Here is a 12,502-nt window from a genome sequence, read left to right on the forward strand (position 1 = left end):
CTTGAAATTTTAGGACCTATTCTAAGAGCATGACAAAAATCACTGAGTGGGATTTATTTATTCCTTAGATAAATGCCTGTTGACTATTATACAAAAGAAAATTTGAATGTCATCACCCTTCAATGAGAGGAATCAGTATTAGAAGGGTGAAACTTTACTCAAATTGATCTCTTAACGCAGTGGTGATCAAAAGCTCAGTACAACCAAATAGACACTTATATAATCAAGAAAATTTTGACAAACTGCCTTGTCATAGTGTGGGGCATACTAAACTTGTTCTATTTGTTAATTGAGAAAGAAGTGTAAGGACAAAAGTTAATATACATATATATATACACATATGTGTATATATATGTGTATATGTATGGTTTTTAAAATTTTTTAAATTTTATTATTGAGGTATAATTGCTTTACAATGTTGTACTAGTTTCTGCTATATGACAGAGTGAATCAGCTATATATATTTTTTAAAAATTTTAAATAAGTGTTTAAAAAATTCAGTCTAAGTTTTCCTGGTATATTATAACCATTCTGTTGTGAACGCCACAGACTCTTTTGAATTTTGTTAGAAATTAGAAACTTTCTAAAGTTGTTTCACATTTTCTATAGGATATTGATTTCATGGGTAGTCAGTGATTCTGTCTCCATGGTACCCCCTTTTTTTCAGACTAAAGAATCTTTTGTTTTTAAGCATTGACAGATCTGCTTTCTCATTCTTAGAGGCACAGTACAATACTGGCAGTTGATTTGGGCTCTACAAAAGTTTGTTTTGATTAATTTGGTTCTCCCATAACCAGGTCAAGAGACATTAAAATAGTTTGTCTACAGATTATTTTGCTATGTCATATGCAATCAGATTGCTCGACATATGACATAGTCAGTGAGTGAAGCTGGAAAAAGGGCAATAAAAGCTTCATTTTACAGATACTATGGATATTAATAATAATCAAAACTAAAATTTATTGAGCACTTTCTATATGTCTCCTGTATGCTTTTCATTCAGTGTCTCTGTTAATCCCAGCAATACAGACAAGCTAGGTATTATTATTGTCATTTCTGTTTTTTCAGATGCGGGAATTGATGTTAGTAAGGAATTGAAGTTAACTTATTAACCCAGGATATATAGAGAGTAAGTATTTGGAATATACCCCTAAGCATTATTTTGAATGGCTAAAGAGTTTTTTTCATATATTTAGTGTCAGCAGGGGCTGCTGTCCCGTGTTTTTTGTTTTATCCTAGTCTATGTGCCTTCACTAGTAACCAGCTTGCAGCCATGCCCCACTTTCTTTCTGCCTGGCACAGTAGTCTTTTCCAAGTGCAAACCTCCAGCCTCTACTTGAAGATTACTAGATAGGAACCTACCATCCATGAAGTCTCTTCTTGGAGAGCAGGGTATCCATGTCTTCTGAGATCTACTCTACTTTTTTTTCTGAATCATGGATTAGAGTTGCATTTCCATTGTCTGACTCCACATTCTATTTGACAGTTTTCTTCTGTTAGGATCCAGATTTAACTCCAGTTTTCCCTTCTCCTTACCTAGTTTTGCCTACTTCAGTGACTGCTGATGAGAGCATAGCCTTAGACAGATATGATGATATGCCACTGTTCAAGGTTAATTTATTATTTGGGGGTCAGTTTTATGACTATCTTGGCAAAACATGAAATAAAATATGTTAAATGTTGGCATCATTCAGTAAGTTGAAACAGATTTCACTATAGAAACTAAAATATGAAAAAATTGTTATTGATCTTATCAATTCAACCTTTTTGCCCTAAGAACAAAATGTTAGGAATGGGTGAGATTTTGAGTTACAGACTCTAATGGGGCCAACTGGCACCTTCCTCACCTATGAAGAGCTATACATTATACCCTACTTCATTAGAGATAAATGCATTATCCATGTAATAATGTGTTTCAAAATTGGGTTTACTTGTCCCAGGTAAATTTTCAAAACTCACAGCTATAAAAATGTATACATTAATCAACTTGTTGTGGTGTCTACAGAGTTGTCACTCACTGCACACTTACTATTTTTCTCTCTAAATGATGTCACCAATTCCAATCTGAACACATTCTCTCCTATCTTGTTTCTTCCTCAAAATTTCTGCCAAGATTATTACCTGATACATACATTTTTTTAAAAAGAGGTAACTTTTCTTTTTAAAAGAGATAACTTTTCTTTTTAAACTAACTTTGGTGATTTCTCTTGGTTTTCAGTACTTAAGTAACTTTTGGCATTGATTACATATCTCCATTCCTAAGGGGACAAATATCATTTTATGAATTATTAGCAAAGTTTTCAAATATATCATTCTTAATATAATATGTAGGTATAGCAATAGTATGGCTTCCCAGGTTTTGCTAATGGTAAAGACCATGCATGCCAATGCAAGAGACACCAGAGGTGCAGGTTCGATTCCTGGCTCAGGAAGACTGCCTGGAGGAGGGAATGGTAATCCAGTCCAGTATTCTTGCCTGGAGAATACCATGGACAGAAGAGCCTGGCAAGCTAAAATCCATAGGGTTGCAAAGAGTTGGACATGACAAGTGACTTAACATACACACACACACACACACAATAATAGTATAAGTCATGGTGAAATTGTATATAAAAATGAAGTATTTTAAAGGAGGAGATCACAATATAGTAAACTAATAAAATGATTTTTGCTCACTCTTTGGTCTTTTTCTTTTATAATTTAATCTCAGTAGAAATGCCTTACAGGGCCTTTGAGTGAAAAAATATACAATCAATAATGTTATGTGCATTATTGTGAAAGGTGACCACCCAGGAACATTTTAAGATCTTTGTTAAATCCTAGGAATACAGTGGTAACAAAGGGATTTATTGTAAACCAGGCAATTTAACAAAATACTTTTAGAGCCAGATAGCAATTCTGGAAAAGATCACAGCCATAAATAGGTAAGACAGTTAAAAGCAGGCACTGACTTCCACAGAGACAAGGCTGGTGTATTTATGGCATGTTGAATGTGCAGGAGTAGCTGCCGTAGCCCCAGTAATTAGACAGACAGGAGAGTAGAGTTGCCTCATTTGTTTGACTTTTATTCAATATAAACGTTTCCTTTAGAGTCACGTCTGTGTGTGTGCTCAGTTACTCAGTCGCATTCAACTCTTTGCAGCCCTGTGGTCTTTTAGCCACTAGTCTCCTCTGTCCAAGAAATTTTCCAGGCAAGAATACTGGAGTGGGTTGCCATATGCTATCCCAGGAGATCTTCCCAAGCCAGAGATTGAACCCTCATCTCTTGCATCTTCTGCATTGGCCGGCAGATTTTACCACTGTGCCACCTGGGAAGCCATGTTTCTATATAATTATTCTTCTATATCCTTGTTTTCTTTCTGCTTAAGGAAAGGGTCCTCCTTAGCTTCTTAAATATATGTTTTGAATTTAACTCAGTCCTAAGGAGGTGAACATGCATGGTTATTATTTCTGTTGTAGAGAATTCCCAGGAATTTAACAAGTATCAACAGCTAATTCTGTTCCAAAGGACTATATTAATAATCAGTAATAGCAAATAGATTCTGTGGATTTTATTCAATTCTTTACTTCTTTTTATTTACTAAAACTGCCTTAGACATTAATATTGATTGTAGAGTTGGCTTTCAACAGTGTCCTTCTCTGTAATTTAATTATAGGTTTATTACACATGCCCTTGTTCACCAGAAAGAATCAATGTTGAATAGATGAAAAATGTGTGAGTCAACCCAGTTTTGACCTTATGTATAGTAGGTGTCTATGAAGCCCTCCTGGGATTTGACTGGGTGTAGATGCCCTTCCTGTCTTCCTTATATCCTTCCTCCAATCTATGAGGTTCACATGAGCGGTCTCCCTGACTCCACTCTTAGTATTCATTGCCTCACATATTTTGCACTGCAGTCATGGTGGACGCTGCCTCCCCCACTGCCCCCCGTAACTACTGTTGTTCATACTTGCCATCTTTACACCCTCCCCGGGACCTTTGCATTCATGGTCCTTTGGATGAACCCCGGTTCTGCCAGATGTTTTCATGGTTTCCTTTGCTTACTTTATTTACACATCTGCCCATCAGGGAGTTATTTCTTGACACCTAACATATGGATGCCTGTGCCATCAATCACACTGCTTTATTATTCCTGTCCTTATGGCTCAGCTGGTAAAGAATCTGCCTGCAATGCAGGAGACTTGGGTTTGATCCCTGGGTTGGGAAGATCCCCTAGAGAAGGGAAAGGCTACCCACTCCAGTATTCTGCCCTGAAGAATTCCATGCACTGTATAGTCCATGGGGTTGCAAAGAGTTGGACACTACTAAGTGACTTTCATTTTCACTGTTATTCCTCAAAGACCTTATCATTTTCTAGCATGATATTATTCAGTTGTCTATCTTTTGTATCTCTTTCCATTAGAATATATATTTTGTGAGGGTGTTCCTTTGCCTGGTATATAGTACTTTCTCGATTATTTATAATTGAAATAATTAAGAATTAATATTAAATAATTAATAAACATTTTTTATGATAAATTCAGAGTATTTTGATGAAAAGGAATAAATTAGTTAATGTAATCAAACAAAAACATTCTGCATAAAAGCTACACTGAGTAAAAATTGCTGTACATCATACTATGCAAAATAGAATATTGATTGTTGGGACTTGATCAGAATTTTTTAAAAGTTGTACATTTTTAGAAAACAGTTTTCACAGTACGGTATGATTATCACTGACTCAGAAGAAAAAATAATAGTTGTTTTTGGCTTTGACTTGTTTTTTTGCTTTTCCCTTCATCTGTGTTGCACTTTGGAGCTTTGCTATCTTTATGTGTATATAGTTATGAATATAGATATATGCAAGTATATGCATATGTCTATACCTCTGTCTACTTACCTATCATCTATCTATCTTACACAGTGTGGTGTTTGGATACATGAGATTCTTAAACCAAAGGAGATCAGACTAGAGTTGGGGAAGAAAAGCTCACCCACAGATATCATTCAGTATGTGTGAACTGTTGCAAATATAAAAGCACTAAAAATTGACTATAAAAAATTATATCTGTGTTATTTAATAAATATAAATGGGTATGTATTGATTGACAGTATTCTTCATAACTTTGGGTTATAAGATGATAGGAAATTATGAATAAATCAGCAAATGTTTTTGTAAATAACCTACCATTAAGCTTTCAGTTTATGGAAGTTTTGAAAAAACTTCCATGGAGTGACATTTTCATATATGTGGACAATTATTCTGTAGATGTATTCTGATATATTGTTTTATTTTTTTTTATTTTATTTTTTTTTGATATATTGTTTTAAAGTGTAGTTCAGAGTTAGTTCTTTTATCCATATTGCAATTTCTCATTGACCTTTACTTTAGTCAGTAATAATAGTTTCATATTTTAAAGATAAAGCCTTGTGAGAGGTTGTAAACAACTCAGGACTTTATTTTTGTTCTCCCAAGTCATTTGGCCCTGAGGCATTATGTCGTATCTATGCATGTCCTCAGTTATAAAAGTGACTAATGTGAGAAAATAACAAAACACCTAGTACATTCATTTTAGTTCATTAATTGCATTCAAGATACAATCTTTTTCTTCCACCAGATAATAAGAACTCATGTTTGGTTTTCTTCCCATTTACTGCATATTCTTTTTTCATTCTAATAATAACCTGCAATCTGCAGCCTTAATCATGATAAGCAGTCTCAAATCACTTTATCCCATCACAGTGTTGGATAAACACTTCTGATTTAAATTTCAATAATTCTACATTAGCAGTGCTGATATGAGCCTTAGATGTATGATGGAAATTCTGCACAGGGATTACTTAGTAATTATTGGTTTCATTGAGGTTTACATTGGAGCTATAGTTAGTGCGGTGCCAGTAACCCAAGCCCCAGAGAGCAAGCCAGGCCAAGCTTGCATGATCGCTGCTGTTCACCTATTAAATGTGTCATAAAAAATGAAATTAAAGTCTCTACAGGGTGAACAAGCTGTCTAAAAATCTTACAGAATTTTAGAATCATGGACATTTAAAGATGAGACAGTTCTATTACATTACCTAATCAACCTCCCACCCCATCTTCCTCCTGAGGGACTGTTCTGTTAATGCCATTTTTGATGATTTTGTCTAATCTATTTGAAATGACTTGGTTCATAAGACTTCAATACTTACCCCAGGAGAACTTTCCCTGCTCTAATAGATTTCCTTATTGGGAAGTGCTTTTTAATTGCTAAATCTCCCCTCTTTAATTTCATGCTATTGTCTTATTTTTTTTAGCCTTTGTTTTACTGTCTGGTTGTTTCTGTATTTTATATACAATCCACATCTCAAGTAAGTTTTACATTTATCCTATTGGGATTCAGAAAATGGGCAATAAGAAAACTTGCAAAAAGTAAAACTTAGTTAACCAGTCATATTTATTCATAAACTAAGAAACTCTGTTATTTAATATGTCTGTTGGAGACTGAACTAATCATTTTTATATAATTGTTTCTCCCTTCATGTTCCTATATTAAAACACTGAGCCACACTTGGTCATTCAGAGATGTTTGTCCCCTTACCCTTGGTGGTGGTGGGAGAGTCAGAACAAATATTCCATTGATATGTGCTGTGGACTGGATTGCTCAGTTGCTCAGTCATATCCGACTCTTTGTGACCCTTTTGACTGTAGCCCACCAGGCTCCTCTGTCCATGGGATTTTTCAGGCAAGAATACCGGAGCGGGGTGCCATTTCCTCTTCCAGGGGATGTTCCCATCCCAAGGATTGAACCCATGTCTCCTGTATCTCCTGCATTGGCAGGCAGATTCTGTACCACTTAGCCACCTGGGAAGCCCCACGGACTGAATTTTAATCCTCTAAGTTCATTTGTTGAAGCCCTAAACCCCAAGGTGACTACGTTTGGAGATAGGATCTTTATGAGGTAATTAAGGTTAAATGAGGTCATGAAGGGTTGGACCCTGGTCCAATAGGATTGGTGGCTTCATAAGAAGAGGAAAAGAGACATTTCTCTCTCTCTCTCTCTGTCTCTCTTTCTCCCCCTCCCCACCCACCCATGTACAGAGAAAAGGCTATGTGAGGTCTTATCAAGACGGTGACTGTGTGCAAGCCAGGAAGAGAGCTCTCCCCAGGATTTGAATTGGCCAGTATCTTGATCTAGGACTTCCAGCCTCAAGAATTTTTAGAAAATAAATTTCTGTTGTTTAAGTCACCCCATCTGAAGTATTTTGTTGTGGCAACCCAACAAGCGTGACTGATGCATCTGACATTTTGTTTTTTGGAAATTGGTAGCATGCTGGTGTAATAAAAACCCCATAGCACTTGCGCTTTAGTTACTAAAACTTTTCTTTATTATATACTCGTGAGATTCTCCTGCAGACTCATAGTAGGCACAGAGATTGCCAGGCAGCCCTCACTGGTCATAAGGCAGTTGTGGGATTCAAAAGCATATATATAGCCATGAATGATGGGGGTCAGGGCTGAGTGAGCCCAGAACTCTGTTCTTATTGCATGACCAAGGAGAGGTTACAGAATACAAACTTTTTAAAAACTAACACAGATGTGGAAAGGATGTTATAATGAACTCCTATATACTTATCCCCAGATTCAACCCATATCAATGAAAAAGCATCAGTGTGAATTTTCCTTTTTTCCCTTCCTATAGAATTTTAAAGTCAAATCCTTGGCACCATGACATTCATGTCTAATTACATCTGTATTTGTTTCTTTCAAAATAATTTGCTCTCCTACATTCATAATGCTATTATCATACCTACAAAATTAAGTATATCTAGATTGAATTAATCTTTGAATTTCCCAATTTGTCAGGAAGATCTGGAGTAGGAAATAGCAACCCACTCCAATATTCTTGCCTGGGAAATCCCATGGACAGAGGAGTCTGGAGGGCTACAGTCCATGGTGTTGCAAAGAGTCCAACACGACTGAGTGAATGCACACACACACACACACACACACACACAAAAGTTGTCTTAAAAAAATGTCTCTTTGTAATTTAAATGTTCAAATTGGGAAGCAAAAACACTGTGCACTTTGCATTTGTTGTATGTCACTCTTTCTTTTTAACTTTCAAATTTGAAATAATTTTAGTTATTTGAACATTGCAGATTACAGTAAATTGCAGAATAGCATTTACCCTCCTTCCTTTAATGTTACCATCGTACAACCATACATATATACCACTGTATAACCATAGTACAATGATCCAAGGGAAGAAGTTAGTATTGGTGCAATATTGTTAACTAAACTATACACTTTATTTGAATTTCATCAGTTTCTCACTGATTTTTTTACCCCCAGAATCCAAAGTGTCTCTTGTATATACAGTCCAGTCTCCCACTTTCTTATCTCCAGTCACCTAATTAAAAAAGCAAAACAATTAGTGGGCAGAATGTCTTACATTCTAACCTTGTCTGCTTCCTCATGGTCTTACTAAATATGTACCTGCATCTATAGGTGTATTTTCTGAGAACTGGAAGTGAAAGCCAAATACATAATTCAATTTAGGTTTATCTTTTTGACAAAAATATTTCAAAGCTGATACTGTGTAATTAATGTCATAGCACATCAGGGTACATGTAATATCTGCTTGTTCCACTTTAGTGATGGAGACAGGTTGAGGGATGAAGGTGGTCCCAGACAGGTTGTTTTGTTGTTAATTTCTCCATCAACTTTTTTCATGATTTTAGTATCCATTGATGATCATTGCACGAATCATTATTTCATCTGGAATTGAAAAATGGTGGTGATTTTCTTATTTTGTAGTTTCTTTTATAATTTGTTATCGGGAATGATACTGTAAAGGCAAACTTGCCCTTAATGACTAGAGGTTTTTAGTTACCTAATGTATCAGTTGGGTTAGCTGGGATGACCATAACAAATTGCCAACTACAGAGTGGTTAAAAACACTTTTAAAAATTTATTTGTCACCATTCTGGATGTTGCAAGTCTAAAACTTAGATGTCAGCAGGTTTGGTTTCTCTTGAGCTCTGTCTCCTTGGTTTGCACATGGCAGTCTTCTCACTGTGCCCTTAGCCTGGCTTTTTCTCTGTGCTCCGGCATTGCTGGTTTCCCTTTCTCATCGTATTTTAACACTAGTCATTTTGGCTTAAACCCCACACTAGTGACCTCATTTGATCGTTATTACCTCTTTAAAAGCCTTGTCTCTAAATATAGTCACATTCTAAGATATGGGGGCTTAGAGTTTCAGTTTATGAATTTTGAAGGGACACAAATTCATTCCATAACACTCTGAATATTAATTTTCTATTTAATTGCCAGTTCTTATCTAAAGGGTTGGTGTTCCAGCTACCTCCAATAACAACCAGAAATTTTATTTTTTCTCTTTTATTCTGTTTGAGGACTTTGTCTCTCTTTGTAGCTGTGTCTGTCTATATCTGTTTCTATAGAGAGACATGTTTTGAAGTGTCGTTATGAGCTCATGGATTTTTGTACATTCAGTGTTTCTATTAATAGTACTTGTTATTCTTTTTCATGCTGAAATCCTCCATCTCTTATCAGTACTGACCGAATTGACTTGTTTCCTGTTGTCCTTTTTACACGACTTTTAGATTTTGACAGGTTTCTTGTTTTTCAGTGTAAAAAGTCCAAGTTTCACCTTGTGCATTTCTTGTTTAAGACCTGGAATGAGTTATTTCTTCAAAGTGCCCAAGCTCTTTCTGTGTTAAAATGAGATTGAGAATCATAAGCTGAAAGCATGATTCAAAAACATAGACACTATTTCCTTGAAGGACCTTATTTCATGGGCAGATTACTGAGCAATTTGACTATTGCAAAATAATCTCCTGTAAAAATTAAAAGGTTGAACGTATTTTGAAAAAAATATTTTCCTGTAACTTTTCAAAATCAGGTTATCTAAAAATCATTTTTCTACAGAGTACTTTAAACAGAATCCCATTAGTTATATCTTGTACCCTTGTAGAGATGGCTTTCTGATTTCAAGAAAGCAAAACCACCCACAGAAGCTTATGGTCACTGGATGGAAATGTTCGCACCAAAACCTTTCCAAGAAAGGAAAAGAGAAGGCACTAATTTTTTAAAATAAGTGTGCATCTGTCTGGCAGCAGAAGCACACCAAAGACTGCAGCCATGCTACTTTTTTATTTTTGGGCTTAGACCACCTTAGCATGCTGCCGCTACTGCTCACTACATACCGTACAGTCCACTTGTCAAACTTAATGATGTTGTTCTTAGAAAAACCTTCAAAACCAGGTGCAGTGTAATATTTTTCTGACTCTAGTATGAGGTTTGGAGATGATCTCCACAGATGTTTATAAGTGAAACTGAGCAGGTTTTCAAATATCTGAGATGAAATAAGTCATATATGAGTGGTTATTTTATTTTTTTTCAATATGTGAATTTAAAACTACTACACTAAAGAAGGTATCCATCTTGCTTTCATCTCCAGTCTCTATGTCTCATAATTTTCTTGAACCACTGGGACATTTCAGCAACTCTAACTGACCTAGGATAACATTTAAATATGTTTTATTCAATTTCTGTTATTGACAAAATGAAACAGTAAGTGTGACATATAGTAGAAGAATTGGATCCAAGACAATCTGTCCATTCATTATAAACCAGAAACCCAGTCTCTTTCCATTTGCCTTTGCTTCATTGACAAGGGTGAACTGTAACCAGTGCAGTTGAAACTTTATGTAGCTCAGATTCCAAATATTTTGCTGTAATAATGGATACTATGTTTCCGTGGAAACAGAATATACCTGTCAGATTATAAAAGTAAATGAATCATTATTTTAATTAACATGCTAATTAGATATTATTAAAGCTATATTTTAATTTCTCAAGTTATTATAGTAAAAATATCCTTTCTAAAAGTATCAGCATTTGTGTGTACAGCATACCAATAAAGAATAGGATAAAAAAATCTGGTTCAATAGAAATACAGTTTGTAGTATTTTATTATAAATACTTTTAGCTTGACTAAGCAATAGTTGTCTTTAAATTTGGCATTGAATATTTTGTGAAAATATTAAAGCTTGGGATTCTTTTCTAACATGAAGGATATTATTTTAATGAAGTAGATGATACATATATATTTATTTTTTGACAGCTTAGAACTTTAGCAGATGATTCTTAATAATTTATATTGCATAATAATATTGATACAGCACTAATAGAAAGTATGACATATAAATCATGCATATGCAACCTTGAGTTGACTTTTATCCATTTTTACTACTATACACTAATGTAACTTTATGAATCATAATTGAAAGATAAACAGACAGTGATACAACAAGGGATAGTCAATGTTGATATAGAAAGGAACATTGAAGGAGTGAAAAAAAGAAAATAAAAAAGAGGCCAGGGTAAAGTAGAGGACTGAGATAGCATAGCTGCTGCTGCTAAGTCACTTCAGTCATATCTGACTCTGTGTGACCCCATGGACAGCAGCCCACCAGGCTCCTCTGTCCACGGGATTCTCCAGGCAAGAGTACTGGAGTGGGTTTCCATTTCCTTCTCTGAGATACCATAGAGATTTCTCTTATCTACTCAGTGAACAAAGTCCAGTGATAATTCATAGTTTTATTTATTCAGTCTTTTTTTCCCTCAATCAACAAATATTTTTCCAGCACCTAACATGATAATCTCATGATCCTAATGCCTCTGTCTGTCTCATGTAATCTGTCTCTAATTTTACTGCCTTCATTATACTTTGAATATATTATATCCATTCCTTTTCTTATATTTCCCCTTTTAATCATATATGTTTTCCATGCATTTTAAGCTCAGTTCATATGTCTCCTTTTTTGAATGATATTTCTGATCTCACCCACAATGACCAGTATCAGTTATTTCCTTTTTTTGTTATCTCTCTATATATACATATATTTCTTGCTCTGTTCCTATTGCTTTTTAGTGGGGTATTTGTTTATAATTTTGCTTCTATATAAGGCTGTGATCTCCTAAATCGAAGGTCTTGTCTTATTTATTCATCTCTGGTCTGATGACCTTTTGGTATTGTGCACAAAGCAAGTATTCACATACTTGAATACTTTTGGTGTGCAGTTTTGATTTCTTTACTTAGGTTTTAAAGGAGTGAGAATTTGAGAAGCATTTATTTGGCCCTAAATTATTTCATACTTGAGAATACATCATTGTGTTATTAATTTTATTAATATTTATTTCTTGGTATACTCATCTTCATCTCCTTAAATATTAAATACCAGGCTTTCATTTTTAACAAAGATTTGAGTACCTAACGTAATAGACATCAAAGTCACATTATACCAGTTTTCAGTCCTTTCAACGTTATTTAAAAGTCAAGAGTTCACTGTGGGTCTATCACTGAAATAAAATCAGTGGACAGTCTATTAAAAAAACTCAATGTATACCTCTGGCCTGCAGTGATATTCCTTTAACTTAGAAATATGTAAATCCATTTACAAAATGGGGAAACTATTTAAATCATATGACACAAATCATAAATATACATTTTCATGTAT

The 12,502-nt window shown here is 34.9% G+C and overlaps 1 protein-coding gene across 6 annotated transcripts in view; it reads left to right on the forward strand.

Moving 5' to 3' along the window:
* KCNJ3 (potassium inwardly rectifying channel subfamily J member 3) overlaps positions 1 to 12,502 on the forward strand; it is a 193,608-nt gene that overhangs the window by 153,332 nt on the left and 27,774 nt on the right. For 2 of the 6 annotated variants that reach the window (XR_006273142.1, XM_043487814.1), the window contains one exon: positions 1,069 to 1,129. The exons of the other annotated variants lie outside the window; for them this stretch is intronic. Coding sequence is in view for 1 of the 2 variants with exons in the window: in XM_043487814.1 (XP_043343749.1) it covers positions 1,069 to 1,112 (44 nt within the window). In the remaining variant the exon portion in view is untranslated. The remainder of the gene's footprint in view (positions 1 to 1,068; positions 1,130 to 12,502) is intronic. 6 annotated transcript variants of the gene reach the window in all.

Source organism: Cervus canadensis, chromosome 15 (genome assembly GCF_019320065.1).
Source record: "Cervus canadensis isolate Bull #8, Minnesota chromosome 15, ASM1932006v1, whole genome shotgun sequence".
NCBI lineage: Eukaryota > Metazoa > Chordata > Mammalia > Artiodactyla > Cervidae > Cervus > Cervus canadensis.